The 18567-nt window shown below is 38.0% G+C and overlaps 1 protein-coding gene across 1 annotated transcript; it reads right to left on the bottom strand.

Annotated features, from left to right (window-relative positions):
* Positions 1–1645: 1645 nt before the first annotated feature.
* LOC127650504 (synaptotagmin-13-like) lies at positions 1646–15207 on the bottom strand. Its single transcript, XM_052135992.1, has 6 exons — positions 14818–15207; positions 10882–11086; positions 10208–10330; positions 6792–7108; positions 4708–4831; positions 1646–4402 (listed from the first exon to the last, which is right to left on the bottom strand). Exons 1-6 carry the CDS (start codon positions 14989–14991, stop codon positions 4098–4100), a joined length of 1248 nt encoding a protein of 415 aa, XP_051991952.1. The 5' UTR covers positions 14992–15207; the 3' UTR covers positions 1646–4097.
* Between the last annotated feature and the right edge of the window lie 3360 nt (positions 15208–18567).

The raw sequence follows: 18567 nt of genomic DNA, 5'->3' as shown, positions 1-18567 counted from the left end.
TCCAACCGAATCATGAGAAGATTCAGGGTCGTCACACTCACATCAATCCGGGTGGTGGAGGACAAGTCTCAGTTATACCTACACTTCTGAGACAGTCAATCCGCACATCATATCATGTGGGTCGTTGTGCATGACACCATGGAGACTCCCAGCATGTGGAGGCTCATGCTACTCTCCGCGATCCACGCACAACTTACCACGTGCCCCACTGAGAGCGAGAACCACTAAACGCGACCTCGAGGAGGTTACCCCATGTGACTCTACCCTCCCTAGCAACCGGGCCATTTTGGTTGCTTAGGAGACCTGGCTGGAGTCACTCAGAAAATCCTGGATTCAAACTCACGGCTCCAGGTTAGTCAGCGTCAATACACGCTGAGCTACCCAGGACCCCCTTTAAATAATATTTTTGACTAAAAACTAGTTAATTTATTTTAGATAACGCATGAAGCATGTTTTTAAGTTTTTATATTTTCAGTGCAGTATGTGTGCAGTGAGGAAGAATCAGAATCAGAATGAGCTTTATTGCCATGTATGCTTACACTTACAAAGAATTTATCTTGGTGTCGAAAGCTTCCATGTGGAGGTAAAGGTACCTGAAATAGGGTAATGTTTAGTGTCGTCTATGGTGGGGTGAAAAAATAATGAGGTGTAATTATGTGTTTTTACAGCCAAAAATTATTGAGAACTCTAATGAGATTTTTCGCTCTTTCTCAGCTCATTTAAATGGCAGTGCTGCATAATGAATGTTGTATATGTACCCTATTTTATTTTCAAGGAATGAATGTTATGAAAAATGTTGGAAAGCTGAACAATAAGTCCTATCTTTCTATCCTCATTCATCATCATACCACTCTCTCTCTAATTCATAACTGTTCATAACCATACTAATGAATGAGAACAAACTTGTTATGTGTAGTGTGTGCAACTAAATGTCTCCTTCATCCATTCATTCCCTCAGCTCCTCCAGGAAGAGCCATCAAAACAAAATTTAGCTTTGGCAAGGCAATGTCTAGCAGGTGGGAGTTTTTATTTATTTATTTTTATCAGTGGGATTATGTAAGAAGCTCATCAGTGATGCATTGCAGTTACTGCTGGTGTATCATTAATGAATTCTGTTCAGTTTTCAAGGCTGCCTAGCAGCAGACAGTCGACTATTCTTGTCCATGATGTTTATACAGTTTTCACTCTAGTAAGGCTAGATACTGAGCCTTGCGATGCCCACACATACCACCAAATAATACATTGATAAGAACTGTTATGCAACACTTGGTCACATAATTATTTCAAGATGAGAGAGAGAGAGAGAAGGAGATAGAGAGAAAGAGAAGAACAGAAAGGAAAGGGCAAGGTAAACAATGGCTTTAATATGCCTTGATCAAGTGCTACTGTCACCTGTGTTTGCACACCAGATCCATTTTGTTCTCCATTCTTTCTATTTCTCTCTCTGATATATAAATCAGTATGAGCTCATTTGTTGCTGCTTGTGGGAGGTGCTGTCTGACTGAATATGTGTCACTTCCTGACCTTGCTCAGCTGTGAGTCATATAACAAATCTGACCAATTCTATAAATAGAGATCAGTCATATAGCTGACATCACACCTCTGATACACCACACATCAGAAACAACACATTTAAAGAACGGAATGTTTATTTCACACCATTACAAGGCTATTGGTTTCACAAAAAGAAGCACATGTGGGTTCAATTATAGTTTCTACCCATATGAAATTAAGACTGTTGAAAGCTATATAGATGGATCAGATTTTTCTGATTATAACATAGGTCATGCTTCTCTGCTAAATGAACAGGTGCAGAAATGTGCACATACATTTATTAAAGGTCACACTGAATAGATTAAAACATGTTTGAAAGACCAGAAGGAAAGAATAATGTTATCTATCTGATGTATTTTTCTAGAAGACAGGTCAAGCAGCATGGATAATTGACACTGCTTTATTTTATTGCTACTCAAGTAAACTACTTTAAAAACATCTATAAAGCTTGAATGTGCTATCAAAATGTTTAAAATATTTCTGATCTACTAATAAACTAAATAATCAGCAATTATAACATTGCACAGAATGTAAAACCCTGTATGTAAGTGCATCATCCTGCCTTTAGGATAATGATATCAGAATCAATATAATACTTGTGTCTGATAAAATAATAATAATTATTATTATTATTATTAAACAATGTATCATATGACTTGTGATTATATTGTTACCAGGTCATACCAAACAGATAACACTAAAACACACACTACAAATAATTTTACAGCAAGTACCCAAAGCAACTGAGCTGAAAAAAATTGCTTACAGCTGCTGTTTTGTTTTAGTGCACTTGTCATTTTCTTCAGTTACTGTGTGGGTTAAAGCACATTAAATCCATGTCTCAATACATTTCCAAGAATCACAATACATCTGATACATACAGTGGCATTTAGATACAGTGGCATAGCTGTAGTTTTTATCAATTATTTGTGTTTGATAAAAACTGTCCTAATGTTAATGATGATTGTGTGATTTCAATTTTTAGGCATATCTAAATACTAATGCGATTGTGCACTTGAAAATCATTGTAGATTGTGTTGCCTATTGAAACACAAATCCAAAATACATTTGTGAAATAAATTAGGGCTGTATTTTGCTACAATTTGGCTTGGAAGTGGAAAGTTTAAGGAATCAACTTGTCATTTATGTAAGTCTATATACCTGTGATAAATATGTTTAATGAAATTCAACATTTAAAAATGTCATCATTGATTTATTTGATGTAGTTTTTAGCTACGGACCTGTAGCCTGATAAATTGCAAAACTCTTTGCCTCTACTGTTTTTAGCAGACATTTTTAATCTAAAGAAACTTAAAAGTACAATATTATTAGAGAAAGTCACCCTCCACTCTTTAGGAACCAGGTAATCTTTTAGGATTGAACCTGCATTATTTCCATTAGGGAAAAAATACATGCACCTTGAGATGATTAAAGCCGCCCTTTCAAGACCCTGTAAACAATATTTATTTTGTGGTGTGCTGGACTCCATCACTCCATATGTTAATGAGCAGCTGTGACTGAGGGGCAACAGGCTCTGCACTGATCTCTATTTAAGTTCTATAACCCTACATGGCAGGTAAACTGAACTAATTACTGTAAAAAGAGGTATTCATTGGGACCTCTTGCTATATTTGCCACTAAGCTGATAACATGAGGCATGCCAAATTCAGCTTAATGAATTATGCATGAATGTTCTACTTTCTCTGAAAATGTTCTTGCTCATGTAAGGCTGACTTGAGTTCATCAGGTTCTGTATTCAAAATATTCTGATACAATTAATTGCACTATACTGCTGGATGTAACAATCAGTTCAATATTTACCTTAACCTACAAATTATGTCAGATTTAACAATATATGAATGAAATGGGCCTTTTCTGATTCTGTCCTAAACATTTCTGAAAATGCCTGTGGATCATATTAGGGCTTCAACTACAAAGATTGTTTTCACCTAAAATTTGTTGTTAATTTATGATGACTTATGAGGGACAACAGTTCTGATAACCCTGTCAGAATACAATGTTTTGACCTTTCACCGATCTGGTCCACCCATCATATCAGAGCCATTAAAAATATAATCGCTACCTCACACAGCCATCAATCATGATGATGCCTCATATTGATCGAGAGCACTGTTCAATCATATTTTGCATTTAACAGTTGGGTACTGGGAGATGAGGATGGCTCCAACTCCAACCTTTAAAAATAGCATTTAGTATTTTAAACACACACTATCAACGACATCATAGGAAGAGTAAATGATGAACTGCTTACATTAAAATAATCTAAACTACTGTGTAATAATATTAGTGCTGTAGTGACTGCCTCCCTTCAGCTGTACCGTAACCCCTGTATAAGTTAATTACATATTACGAAGTGACAACAACTGTGTTTACTCATAAAATCTACTTAAACATTTATTTAATTGAGTACTACATATTTTTACACAGGATAGAGCACTATAAAAACCCAACCTTATGTCTAACCATTCATTGTATGAAGGGTGTTGCATGGATGGGATGTGGCAGTGTTTTTGAGAATATTCTTAGGTGTATAGAGGATGCCACATTGCGATTTGCTTGCGTGGATTATCTAGCATCTGTTTCCAGTGTTGCAGGCCAGTGCCGGAGGTGTGGAGCCCTAGCATACAGCGGCCCAAGGGGAGGAGTGTACCGTGGCTGGCAAGGTTTAGTACCTCCAACTCTATGCTGGATTTAGCCAGTAGCTCACTGGGCAGCTCCAACATCATCATCTCGTTCCAGACCGGATTCATCTTGTGCTTCACCCGCCGCGTTTGCTTCTTCTTCAGCTTGGCATTTTTGTGTTTCAGGGTCAGCTTTACAGATAGATCTATCAGAGAACGTGCAGGGCACAGTATTCCATGATGATTTCATCTAAAACATTGTCATTATTTTATCATTAAATAGATTTATGTATTTCAACTGATAGCTAAATGCATTACATTTAGCTGCTGAATCTCTGATCCATTTCCATCTTAGAATTCTTAGGAAATACTGTAGTATGCTATCATTTGTGAACATCTGCTTGTTGGATAATACAAATGTTATTGTATGTCAGTAATAGTTGATTTTGGAATTGCTTTAATGTTCAAAATGAGTTGAGTGCATTTATGTTGATAGTAAATTGTATAGTACCTATATTGTCTTTCAGTTTGTTGGACTGAAGTCCTCTAGCCTTCATCACCACCACTCCAAGTCTGTTAGCCGCTGGTAGATAACTGAGTGACAACAGTAGCTCTCCAGATGATGATGACACTTCCTGTTAAGAAAGGAGTGGGAACAACAGCAATCAGTATTGCAAGTCTTAAAAGACAAAGAAACATTGGGTCAAAATCTTACAATGATTCTTATGTCAAATTTTTGGAATAACAGCCTTGAAAATGTTTAATCATTTTAAATCATACTTAGTATCTACTTAAATCATTTTGCATCTTATTATGGTTATTATGTATCAACTCGCTCTGTTCACATATATATAAATATAGATAGAATTTGTACATTCACACAGTTCTTTTTTGCGGGGTTAATCAACTTGGCTTGTGAATGTGCTGTTAATAATTTCATGCAAATGTTCTTGTAATTCAAGAGATGGACTAAATGTGACCAGCTCCCCTCTGAGGGCAAAAGTTGCTGATAATAGATTGCCAATTTGTCAGGACTGCACAGAGGTTAAACAAACTCTTAATTATGGTATGTGATTACCATCTTGACCTTATCTACCACAGCCTTCAGTCACTCCCTCTAAATAATCTGCCTAAGATAAGCATGACATTTTCTTTCCCAAAATAAATGTAATGTGGTGCTTCTGAATCAGCTTTGACTAAATAGGATTCATCAAACCCTTTCTTGTCAGTGGGTCATATTAGCAAATTAATAGGCATACTGTTAAAGTCTCAGTAGGAATTGAAATGCTATTTATTGCCCATATACATAAGTGTATGTGTGACTGAAATTCCCCCAGTTTCCCTCTTATTCCCCCATTATGAAAGGTATTTCTTTATAATACTAGGTTGTAAGTAGAAGTAGATAATTAAAAAGACCAAGGTCTTGTGTTTATAAACAATAGGCCTATCCTGGATAATCAAACATGAATCATGTGCTAAATAAGAGCTCTTTGTGCTCTTGTTCCTTGTGAATATTGAAAAAGGAGTGTGTGAGCACCTTGCTGTATGATCAAATAAAATATTAAGAGCTTGTTTATACAACCCAGTGCAACCTACGTCATCCTTTTCATCACAGGCCTGGCCCATCACACACACACACACACACACACACACACACACACACACACACACACACACATGCAAAACCCTCCCTTCTAGGCCCTTGTTCAATAGAGCATCTCTCTCTCTCTCTCTCTCTCTCTCTCTCTCTCTCTCTCTCTCTCTCTCTCGCTCTCTCTCTCTGTCTCCTTTTTCTCTCTGCAGTCCAATGGTACTTAGTAATTCCTGGCACGTCTGTGTGTGTGTGTGTGCTGGCTGGAGCTGGATCTCCTCTGGGAGGTGTGATGGTGCAGTTAAAGAGCTCCTGCTCTGGAGGTCTATGACATCATCAACAAATCAGACACTAGTAGGAGCTTGAGTTTGGGGTATTTGGGGTAAATGTTTAGGTTACAAACTGGTAATTACAAGGGTATTATGCTATACATGTGGGTTATGAGGACATTTATAGTGTCCCCATAATTCAAATCACTTAAAAACATACTAAACGATATTTTTTTGAAAATGTAAAAATGCAGAAAATGTTTGTGAGGGTTAGGTTTAGGGGATAGGATCTATAGTTTGTACAGTATCAAAATTATTATGTCTATGGCGAGTCCTCATAAGGATAGCTGCACCAACATGTGTGTGTGTGTGTGCGTGCTTGCGTGCTGGCGGGCATGTGCATGCACCCAAATATGAGATTCTGACACAGTACTCCAGCATGACTCACACTAGCTTACTTTTCCACCTCTCAGTAGACACATACATTGTTTAAAGGTCACACAGACACACATTCATAGTGTATCAGTCAGACTGGGCAGGTACTGTACACTTACTGTAAACTGAAATCAGTTTATATTGTTTGCATTTCCCCTGAACTGTCATTTATATTTTTCACCTGCCTATACAGCTGTATTTCATTTGTAACATTTGATGCCATTTGTTAAAGTTTTTGTTGGTAAGTGGTAAGTCTCATCTGATTTTTTAATGCTGCTTGTACAGAGTAATGTTCCTCACCTCTTTGGGTGGCTGTAAATCAACCCAGCAGTCAGCATCCAACATCATGCTCACATCAGCCAACTTAAAGCGCATGATACCCAGAGTTGAATTCTGGAAGAATCGATCACAGCAGTGAAGAGAGAGGGCCACCTCTCCATCCAGGCCATCAATGCCCTCTGTGCCCTCCACTGGCAGGGAAAACACCAGCTCCTCTCCCCACTGCACCCTTGCTGCCAGCTTGTGCACTGCTGTCTGGGCGTGCTTCTGCCCTTTAGAGACACTTACACACCCTGAGATATAGCCCTCGCATCCTGCATCCATTGATATATTCTCCGCTGCAGAAAAAAAAGAGAGAAGACTTGAACGATGATGATTCATTTATAATGTGGAGCAGGATGACAAATTGGACTGTATGAAACTCCTCCGAGCCACAGAGGCATCAAGCCACCTATTCTCTTTTTTATTTCTCATTCCGTTCTAAATTGCAGCTAGTATGACTGATCCTCTCGCTCTCTTCACAGTTTGGATGAGTAGGTTTAAGTTTAAAGCAGATTTGCTCTCATTACCGATAATGATGCGTATCAGTAATGGCTGCGACTATTGAAATGGTAATTCTCTGATTAAGAGGTTTTAAGCTGCAAGAAGGAGCCTTTTATTGAGGAAAACATTGGTTTAATCACAGAGATTTTTGAATATCAAAACCTCTCTCGGTTCCTGTCTCATCAATAGAGCAACACCGCTGTACAGTGACACCACTGCTCTTATCACACCTGACTGAGCCATAAGAAGATAAGAGGTGTTAAAAAGACCTTGTGCTGATGACCTGAGCAGCACTCGACTCAAATATGGTGATACTGAAAAATGTTCTTCATAGAGCTTTAATGGAGTTGAGCATAAAACTATTGTCAAGTCAAGTCAAGTTGTTTTTATTGTCGTTCAACCATATACAGTACAGTACACAGTGAAATGAGACAACGTTCCTCCAGGACCATGGTGCTACATAAAACAACATAGGACAAACACAGAACCACATGAGACTACACAGACTAAATAACATACCTATATAAAGTTTACGTGCAAACGTATGCAAAAAGTATGGGACAGTACAATAAATTACTAATTACGTAGCTGTATTGTGTCTGTCATTTGAGTCTGTGTTTGAGCTGTACGAAAACACTCTCTAGTAGTGCATACAGTACTTTGGAAAACGATGACTTCAGGAAACTGATAACAGACTTTTCAACCGAAACGTATCAGTGAACGTGGCCTTAGTCTTTGTTTGTGTGTGTGGTTTACGTAAGACTGGAGATAACACAAGGCCGGATTTACCACCGGGCCGATTGGGCCGGTGCCCGGGGGCCTCCGACCTGTAGGGGGCCTCCAAGACCCCACTAACTGTGTGGCCTTTTTTTTTATTATTTATTTAAAATCAAGTTAAAATAAAATTAAATAATGAGTGTGTGTTTGTGTGTATGTGCGTTAACAATCATGTATTTGGACACAAAAAAGTATCATGATCAGTTTTTTGGCTGTGTCGGCTGTGTCTGATGATGACAATGAGTCAGGTTACCGCAGAAACTGTTGATAGCGGCAAGACCGGCGGTAGAAGACAGTGTGAAAAAAAGAGAATTGAGGACATCGAAAAAAACAAACATGGATAAAAAAACGGTGGAGCAGTGGAGCCACAAAATGGAAAGCTAAAAGGGAGAAGGATAGCAGAGAGGATTTAATTAGGAGAAATATTCCAACCATAAAGAGCCTTTATTTAGCGCGGTGCCTGCGGTGATGCTAGCGAAGTTTAGCACAACATCCAGCCTTGCTATTTCAGATGAACCTGAGCATCAGCACCAGCACGACAAGACAAAGAACCACAGCCCGGCTGGAAAGACAGACACCTGCTGAAGGCGGCAGAGACCCGGCGGTGACGGGTAGGTAAACGTACATTACCAGTTGGACAGCCTCAAAATGTAGTTCTATTACTTTTTCCCCTTATTAAAAACCCTGATTATTATAGATGCCCGGATTGGCGCTGAAGCCTTCCGAATCTCTGTGCACCGACCCAACTAAATCAATATTTTTTCTGATTTCGCTAGAGTCCAGCACCCGTATTTCACCACCCTTCTGTATGATAAGTTGCTTTTTAAATCATGTAACGTTGTTGTATTAATGTTGACTGTTAATTTTTATGACCAGATATGCAGTCTAGGCTTATCAATGCATAATATGTGGGAGTCATTCTCTAGTTCAGTGTTATGAATGGAGGCAGGGAAGCAGACGAGGAGATGCGGATCCAAAAGCAGTTTAAACTTTATTAGAAAAAATAAACAAGGCGGGTACACAAAACACGGGAACAAAGGAAAAACCCTCAATGGGGAAATAAAACATAAAACTAGAAAACACGGGCAGGGAACACATACCAGGCTAACAACAACATTCAACGAACGACCAGGAGTGAACAAAAAGCAGGGCTTAAATACACAGTGAGTGATGACTGAATGAGACACAGGTGAAAACAATGAACAAAATGGCAGTGATGATGGCAGGTGGATTCTGGGAAGTGTAGTTCTAAACAATGACAAGTGAGACAGTGGAGCTAAACAAGGGACAAAATTGAAAACTATGGAATGCAAGGTGACAAAAATGGCAGACAGAGGGCAACAGTGAAACAAGACAAGGAATTCCTAACATTCAGGGTACTTTCACATAATATTTCACATAATATTTTAAAAGTAGCCAATATCTTTCGTCTTATTCCGTCTGTTCACTGCAGAGAAGTATCGCTTTGTTGTTTTTAATATTTTTAGAACCTTCTGCTGATTAATCCTCTGGGGTCAACGGACGCGCCGGCATTACGTCGTCATTACAGCGGAAACAACATAAAATTCTCCGTCATTTTGGGGCATACAGAAAAGTGTAAGACATCATTAGAGACTATAATGGGTCTACTTTTATTTGTGTACACTCACAATAACAACAAAACCTTGTGCTTTTGTAAAATAAAGAAAACAAAAAGGGTGAGCTATCAGACGTCTCTGTCTCCACGAGCATATTTCTGGAAATTTCTGGGAGGGGGGGGCCCCAAGATTTTGTGCCCAGAGGCCTCTGCTTTCTAAATCCGTGCCTGAGATAACATCTTTGAAGCTAAAAGGAGTGTAAAAATGTGCTGCTCTTCAGAAATGCAGACAATGTTTGAGGGTTGTGTTGCCAGTTAGTCTTCACACACCCGAATAACTTCAACATGACACCATTAACACAACAATCCAGGATCTAGATGTTTATTGAATGCATCCAATAAAACATAGTATGCTGGCAAATGATACATTTTTACCCGTAGCTGTGTTACTTTTCAGATTCACCTGCAAACTGGATCCACTGGTGTCCCACAATCTTTATGAAAACAGAACAGAGCAAGACAGTAAATGCATGTGTGTTACCCTCTATAATGCTGATGTGTAGCTCTCCACTCTCTTTGTGCAGGCTGATGGAGAAATGCAGTTTGGGATATAGGGTACTTGTCATCATTGGACTGGATTGCTCAGAAGTGCAGGGTGTCTCATCTGCAGATGCAAAGGAAAAGAGTGTGAGTGTTGGTTTGATTCTCAATACATGCAGAGTATTTTCAGGAGGGAGCATTCTCATTAAAATCATTTGTATTATTGAAACCAGAAAAGCATGACAGTTATTCTTGTGAATGGATTGTACTGCATGTGGATGTTGAATTCCTTAGAGACCAACTTCTCTCTCTTTCTTTATGTGTCTACTGGTGGGTGAGTAGATGTAAGTTTAGTCTCATGAGTGAAGCCTTGATTATTAATACTTATATTATAGAGTAAATTATTACAGAATTTTCCATTATGGGTGAACTGTCCCTCTAATATGACCAATTGTTTGGAATTCTTTGTATTTTTGAGTGAATAATTAAAGTCAGCTCCATATATAAACACCACTCTCAAATTTATTGAAACAAATTCTAGATCTCAGACTGACTGAATTAAGCTGACCTCTTCCCACTGACTGAAGTGGACTGGATTGAACAGGGAAACTGGCTACACATTCCAGCCTCCCCCATCATGATTCTAAAGGTCCATTAGATATTTCATTTCCTTACCTTGCTGTGGGAGGGAGAAGACATCCTCACATCCCGTTGCCTGGTTACAGGTGTCGAGCTCTGCAGTAGACGTGTCATTGGCAGGTCCATGTTCTTTGTAGTTTATCACCTCTTGAGAAGTGACAGAAGGTTTGGGTCGGTAGATTTTAGGGAACTTCAAAGATGCTTGAGGCTGGATGGGTTCTGTCAACTTCTCCACACTGAACTAAAACATGTACATGAAGGAGAGAGTAAAAAAAATGGTAACCTGCAATTGTTATCTCAAGGATCTATTTCTACTGGATTTAAACCATAAAAATTACTTGAATAAAAACTGTTAAAACCAGTTAATTTAGAGTTAATTTTAGTGTACACTAAAAAAATGTTTACATAAAAAAATATGCCTCATGTGGTAATATATCTCAATGAACGGGTTTGATCTCAATAATGGAATATGTCAAACAAAACTAGATTGACCCTGATAAATTTAACCGATCCTGTGTGACAGAAGGGCTGCGAATAGTAATAGATTCTCAGTATGAATAAATAAATAAAACATCTCAGTATGAATGAATAAATCACACTAAATTAATTAAGCACCAAATTATTCACCGAGCCAAAAACAGCTAAAACATTCAATTTCAACTAAAATCCACAGAGGTTAAATAGGCCAATCAATATTAGAAGATTTGCTGCATTCTTCAAACAGAATGTATTATTTCATATTTAGTCCTCTTCAAACATATAAACAATTTTAATGTCATTGACTTGAGACAGGGGTATTTTACTCAAAGGTTTTTTTGCTGTTTGAGGACCTGATTCATTGGGGGTTTGATGTGTAGAGTCTGACATAAAAAAAATCAGACGAGCATGAATGAAAAAAATCGATTCCATTTCCCCAGGTGGGCAGATATAATGCCGATGCTCGATCGAGTGCACAGAGAAAATAGCAAGAGACAATATTCTTATTTTCTTCTCTGCTTCCCCCACTCACATTTTCATGAATAATTAATACTGGTGCAATGAGACGACAGTGCTTGCCTACTTTACACCGGATATGAGACTGGCCTTAACACTATATAAATTTACTTCATACACGTTAACATACAATCCTCGAGAATTCAACACCAACATATCAACATATCTATCAGCAGTATGGGATTATTGTAATGTTTTGTGGACAACAGTAACAACAGACAATAGATAAAGGATAGAGCAAAGACTGAGACAGGGCTGACAGATGTTCTTGTAAAATATATTGAGAAGATCAGACAGCCTGAATGGTCTCATTACACTTGTTGATGTTCCAAAAGCGCTTCGCAATTTTCACAATTGCACAATTGCATTTAAATATTCTCAAATTATAAGAGGGAGCAAGTGTGTGTGTGTGTGTGTGTGTGTGTGTAACCATGTTTACCCAAGAAAACTGTGGGGACCAGCCAGCGGTCCCCATGACGGAAATGGCTTATTAAACACACTAAAGATGTTTGTTTTTTTTTAAATGTAAAAATGCAAAAAGGTTTCTTTGAGGGTTAGGTTTAAGGGTAGGGTTATGGTAAGGGGATAGAAATTATCGTTTGATTTTTATAAAATCCATAAAATGTATGGAAGTCTATAGAGAGTCCCCACAATGACATAAAAACATGTTTTGTGTGTGTTTGTGTGTGTGTGTGTGTGTGTGTGCGTGTGTGTGTGCGTGTGTGTGTGTGTGTGTGTGTGTGAGCGTGTATTTATCACTTTGTGGGGACCAAATGTCCCCATAAGGATAGTAAAACCCGAAATTTTTGACCTTGTGGGGACATTTTGTCAGTGCCCATGAGGAAAACAGCTTATAAATCATACTAAATTATGTTTTTTGAAAATGTAAAAATGCAGAAAGTTTTCTGTGAGGGTTAGGTTTAGGGGTAGGGTTAGGTTTAGGGGATAGAATATAAAGTTTGTACTGTATAAAAACCATTATGTCTATGGAAAGTCCCCATAAAACTTGGAAACACTACGTGTGTGTGTGTGTGTGTGTGTGTGTGTGTGTGTGTGTGTGTGTGTGTGTGTGTGTGTGTGTGTGTGTATGTGTGAGCGTGTATTTATCACTTTGTGGGGACCAAATGTCCCCATAAGGATAGTAAAACCCGAAATTTTTGACCTTGTGGGGACATTTTGTCGGTCCCCATGAGGAAAACAGCTTATAAATCATACTAAATTATGTTTTTTGAAAATGTAAAAATGCAGAAAGTTTTCTATGAGGGTTAGGTTTAGGGGTAGGGTTAGGTTTAGGGGATAGAATATAAAGTTTGTACAGTATAAAAACCATTATGTTTATGGAAAGTCCCCATAAAACATGGAAACACAACATGTGTGTGTGTGTGTGTGTGTGTGTGTGTGTGTGTGTGTGTGTGTGTGTGTGTGTGTGTGTGTGTGTGTGTACAGTTATGTGAGTCGTGACTCAGGACTGGTTCAGGGAAATCTTGGCAGATGCACAAAGACATGGCACAAAACCAGTGTGTATGCATGTACACAAGTGTGTCTGTTTGTGTATGTTGAGTGTGTCTATCCGTGTATGTGTATGAATGTCAGTACAAATTATTCCTAAACTAATTATCTCTTATAAAATCACTCTGGTGACAATTCTAATAATAAAATTGATAAATAAATGAAATTAAATAAAAAAATAAAATTGTCTGTCTTACCCGTTATGTGGTTGCATTTGGCATAAACTGCCTGTTACTCGATACTGAACAGGGAAAATGTTTTTTGACAAGAGAGAGTTCTATGAAAGAGAAATACTGATCTGAGAGCTGTGAATTCATTCTCACTCTTCTAATATGCAGGTTTGATATCAATATTTCTTTCAGAGAGACAGAAATGTTACCTTAGGATGAATGTTCTTTCCAACATTAAACAGGGATGTTAAATTTCTTATGACCATAAAGCAAAATTAATATTCAGAACTGTGATAGAATAAGAAAATAAAGTGGAACAAGAGGCTGTTTTTTTTAAATATACTTTTTAAAAATCCTCATACATACACATATATATGTGTGTGTCCCTTTCAGGGTTGTCCATCTCTTACCCTGTTTCTCTCCACATATGTGTATCTAAGGGACATCTCTCTCTCTCTCATATTTTTAAAAAAACATCACAATCTTTCCTAGTATAGAAACAATTAATTGGAGAATGTCAATAAAAATATTTCAAACGGGACAGTATTAGAATAAGAAGTCCCTGACCAGCACCCTCTGATAATGCATTTCAATATGATCACAGCTCCCTGTTCTTTCTGATCCGAATTACTCTATACCAGACATAAAACAGCAGAGGAGTGAATTAAAGTCAACCAATTTGATTAGCAGTGTATTTACTATATCAACATAATGTACAGAGATAAGTACACTGCAAATCAAATTTGATTACATATGCTTCTGTCTATATGTGACTTTAGTTCACTCTGCTGTAATCAAATTTGATTTGCAGTGTACTTATCTCTGTACATTATTGTTGATATAGTAAATATACAGAGATAAGTACACAATTTCATATTTGTTAATGCCAAACACATTCCCTCCATGTAGGGATGTGGAATCATCTAACAAAATAATGACCCAGCAAAGACTTTTCAGACATATCCTAAAATTTCTCAGTTTTTCACATCAGTTTTATTATAGTAAAATGTATTTTGCCTCAGTGAGCTAACCTGTGTTATGTAAGCATCCGTCCATCCTTCCATTCAGGTGAGTCAGAGCACATTTCAGTTAGTGTATGCTTGGTTCACTTCTCATTGTTTTTTATTTGTGCTTTTGTGCAGCTCTTGCTTGTCCAAGTGTACTTGTCTGTGACTGTCCTTAAATGTCGAATCAAATGTCCATGTGTATGTGTGTGTGTGTGTGGGTGTGTGTGTGTGTGTGTGAGAGAGAGAGAGAGAGAGAGAGAGAGAGAGAGGGAGAGAGAGAGTTTGAATCTTACCTGTGTGAGAGTGTGCAGAATGCTGTGTTTGGCTTTCTCTGGGTCTGTATCATCCCCGCTCTCAAGTTTCCCCTTCTTACAGCTCTTGCAAAGCAGGGAGAGACCACACAGTGTCAGCACTCCAGACACGGTACCAAGTGTTGCCCCCAAAAGCGCTGTCAAAGACACAAGCATCCCCAGCCAGGAACAGACAACCAAACACACAGACTGAAGTGCAGAGTAGATAACGGGGAAAAACAGGAGGAAAAATCCACTCTTCACTGATGTGCTTCCATGGTGAGAGAGGAGGAAGAGAGAGAAGATGAGTGGAGGAGAGATGAGGAGAGCTAGTAGTGAGAGGAAGAGGGGTGCGTGTACTTGAGCATGTGTGTGTGTGATGTGCTGTCTGAAGCCAACTCAGCCAGAGAGACAGAGCAAAAGGGACAGACACAGAGGGGAGATAATTAAAGGGGAGTGGTTAAGTCTGTCATTGTTCGTCAGCTTTTACATCAGAGATGAATAAACTCACCTTCACACACACTGGCTGTGCTCAACGGAACATCTAAATGCTTACAGTACAGTATAAAGATTATTTTAATAATCACTGATTAAGATCATGGAGTGGTTTGTGCACATTTTATTTTTTGTTCCCCACAGTGAACATTTGTATAACTAGAGAGTTTTTTTAATGTGTGAATGAAGGGGAAAAAGCTAAATAAGAATAAAGGTAGGATTGAGTTTAGGTAAATATGATAATAATAACTGAATTCTGATTAGATTATTATATTTTATACTTATACTTTATACTTATTTATATTTAGCTTATTATTACATGTACATTATAGTTACGGATTGGTGTCTGCAAAGCAGCTGAGCATAGTTTTGGATCTAGCTCTTTTCTCTCTTGTGTGCAGGTATGTTGAAAAATGTAGATAGAAGCATTTAGGCTACATATCATAATTAAAAAAATATTTGTTGTATTCTACACATTTTGTGACTGATGCAGGACCTTCCTCATATTAAGCTTCAAAATGCATTAGCCTACCAACTGAGAAACAGTACCACAGGCTGAAGAGTACTGATGTACATAATGTACAAACTATTAAGAAAAAATGGGACTGTCTTATAATTTCTAAAAGTGAAAAGAAATTTACTATGAAACTACAACAGTAGGCTATTTGATTGCTTTGACCTTGGGAACGCCAGAGGAAAAAATTGATCTGTGATGCCATCTTGTGGTGATAAAAAAGGCATACAATTAATTGCAGCCTTAGAAATTCTGAAGTTGTCTTTATACAGGTGAAACTCGAAAAATTAGAATATAGTGCAAAAGTTCATTAATTTCAGTAATTCAACTTAAAAGGTGAAACTAATATATTATATAGACTCATTACAAGCAAAGTAAGATGTTTGAAGCCTTTATTTGATATAATTTTGATGATTATGGCTTACAGCTTATGAAAACCCCAAATTTAGAATCTCAGAAAATTAGACTATTGTGAAAAGTTTCAGTATTGTAGGCTCAAAGTGTCACACTCTAATCAGCTAAACACCTGCAAAGGGTTCCTGAGCCTTTAAATGGTCTCTCAGTCTGGTTCAGTTGAATTCACAATCATGGGGAAGACTGCTGACCTGACAGTTGTGCAGAAAACCATCATTGACACCCTCCACAAGGAGGGAAAGCCTCAAAAGGTAATTGCAAAAGAAGTTGGATGTTCTCAAAGTGCTGTATCAAAGCACATTAATAGAAAGTTAAGTGGAAGGGAAAAGTGTGGAAGAAAAAGGTGCACAAGCAGCAGGGATGACCATAGCCTGGAGAGGATTGTCAGGAAAAGGCCATTCAAATGTGTGGGGAGCTTCACAAGGAGTGGACTGAGGCTGGAGTTACTGCATCAAGAGCCACCACACACAGACGGGTCCTGGACATGGGCTTCAAATGTCAAACGTCTTACCTGGGCTAAAGAAAAAAAGAACTGGTCTGTTGCTCAGTGGTCCAAAGTCCTCTTTTCTGATGAGAGCAAATTTTGCATCTCATTTGGAAACCAAGGTCCCAGAGTCTGGAGGAAGAATGGAGAGGCACACAATCCAAGATGCTTGAAGTCCAGTGTAAAGTTTCCACAGTCTGTGTTGGTTTGGGGAGCCATGTCATCAGCTGGTGTTGGTCCACTGTGCTTTATTAAGTTCAGAGTCAACGCAGCCGTCTACCGGGACATTTTAGAGCACTTCATGCTTCCTTCAGCAGACAAGCTTTATGGAGATGCTGACTTCATTTTCCAGCAGGACTTGGCACCTGCCCACACTGCCAAAAGTACCAAAACCTGGTTCAATGACCATGGTATTACTGTGCTTGAAGCCTGACTCGCCTGACCAGCAAACTTGCCTGACCTGAACCCCATAGAGAATCTATGGGGCATTGCCAAGAGATAGATGAGAGACATGAGACCAAACAATGCAGAAGAGCTGAAGGCCGCTATTGAAGCATCTTGGTCTTCCATAACACCTCAGCAGTGCCACAGGCTGATAGCATCCATGCCACGCCGCATTGAGGCAGTAATTAATGCAAAAGGGGCCCAAACCAAGTACTGAGTACATATGCATGATTATACTTTTCAGAGGGCCGACATTTCTGTATTTAAAATCCTTTTTTTTATTGATTTCATGGGTTTTCATAAGCTGTAAGCCATAATCATCAAAATTATATCAAATAAAGGCTTGAAATATCTTACTTTGCTTGTAATGAGTCTATATAATATATTAGTTTCACCTTTTAAGTTGAATTACTGAAATTAATGAACTTTTGCACGATATTCTAATTTTTCGAGATTCACCTGTATAATACAACAAGCTATATATTATTTAAAGCCATTGAGTTTGTTCTAAGCTGCATTTTGTGGGAGTGTTGAAAACTATATACATTTGTGAGAACAAGAAAACTATACAAAAGCAATTTTCTTGTCATGTAGTCTCTTCACTCAGATTCATTTCGTTAGTTTGCTAGTAATATTCAGGGTACAATGGGGCTAAACGCACACTGTAAGGCACAATTGCTTTTGTTTTTCTTTTTTTTTTCACAAAATGTATCAAGATAAAAAAATATGACTTTTTTTTGTACTGGAAATAAATGGAGCAACATAATATATATGAAAAGAAATAATAACAGAAGGTTTTAATATTTATTTTTTATATTCATTTTTTGTGGCGAGGGGGTCTTTTACCCCACTTAAGTAAAAGTTGTAAACAGCCCCCAAGGGGTTTATAGTGACATCGTGAAGCTATAAGGGGCAATGGTTAGAGAGCAAATCTTGTCAACTAATGTAAAACATTTTGAGACAACAAGATGCTTTTTGAAGAAACAAATGAAGATAACGCTTAGTGTGCAATGGAGCTTAAGGCTCCATGGGGTAAAAGGCTCCATTGGCTTTATTTTCTCCCAAAACACTAAATAGCTATAAAAAATAACCACAGCACTTTCCTAAACACCTGATTCTCACTGTGTACAGCAACATTTACCTGACCCATTAGGTCTGCATCTAAAGTCTGATTCTGAAGCAATTTTATCTCATTTTTATATATTTTTATATAGTTAAATGTTGCAAATTTATGCAGCTAATGAAAATCCCTGAAATTAACACATTTCTTTTTAGACAAAATGTTTATATATTATTTTCAGCATCATTTAAGGTCATTAAATAATAAAGAAACTTCAATAACTGTCCAATATGTGGCAGGACAGTATTTGGGGTAAAAAGTCCTCCAGTTGCAGGGACTATA

The sequence above is a fragment of the Xyrauchen texanus genome, chromosome 1, assembly GCF_025860055.1.
Source record: "Xyrauchen texanus isolate HMW12.3.18 chromosome 1, RBS_HiC_50CHRs, whole genome shotgun sequence".
NCBI classification, from domain to species: domain Eukaryota; kingdom Metazoa; phylum Chordata; class Actinopteri; order Cypriniformes; family Catostomidae; genus Xyrauchen; species Xyrauchen texanus.
This window is presented reverse-complemented; position numbering and strand designations above follow the sequence as displayed.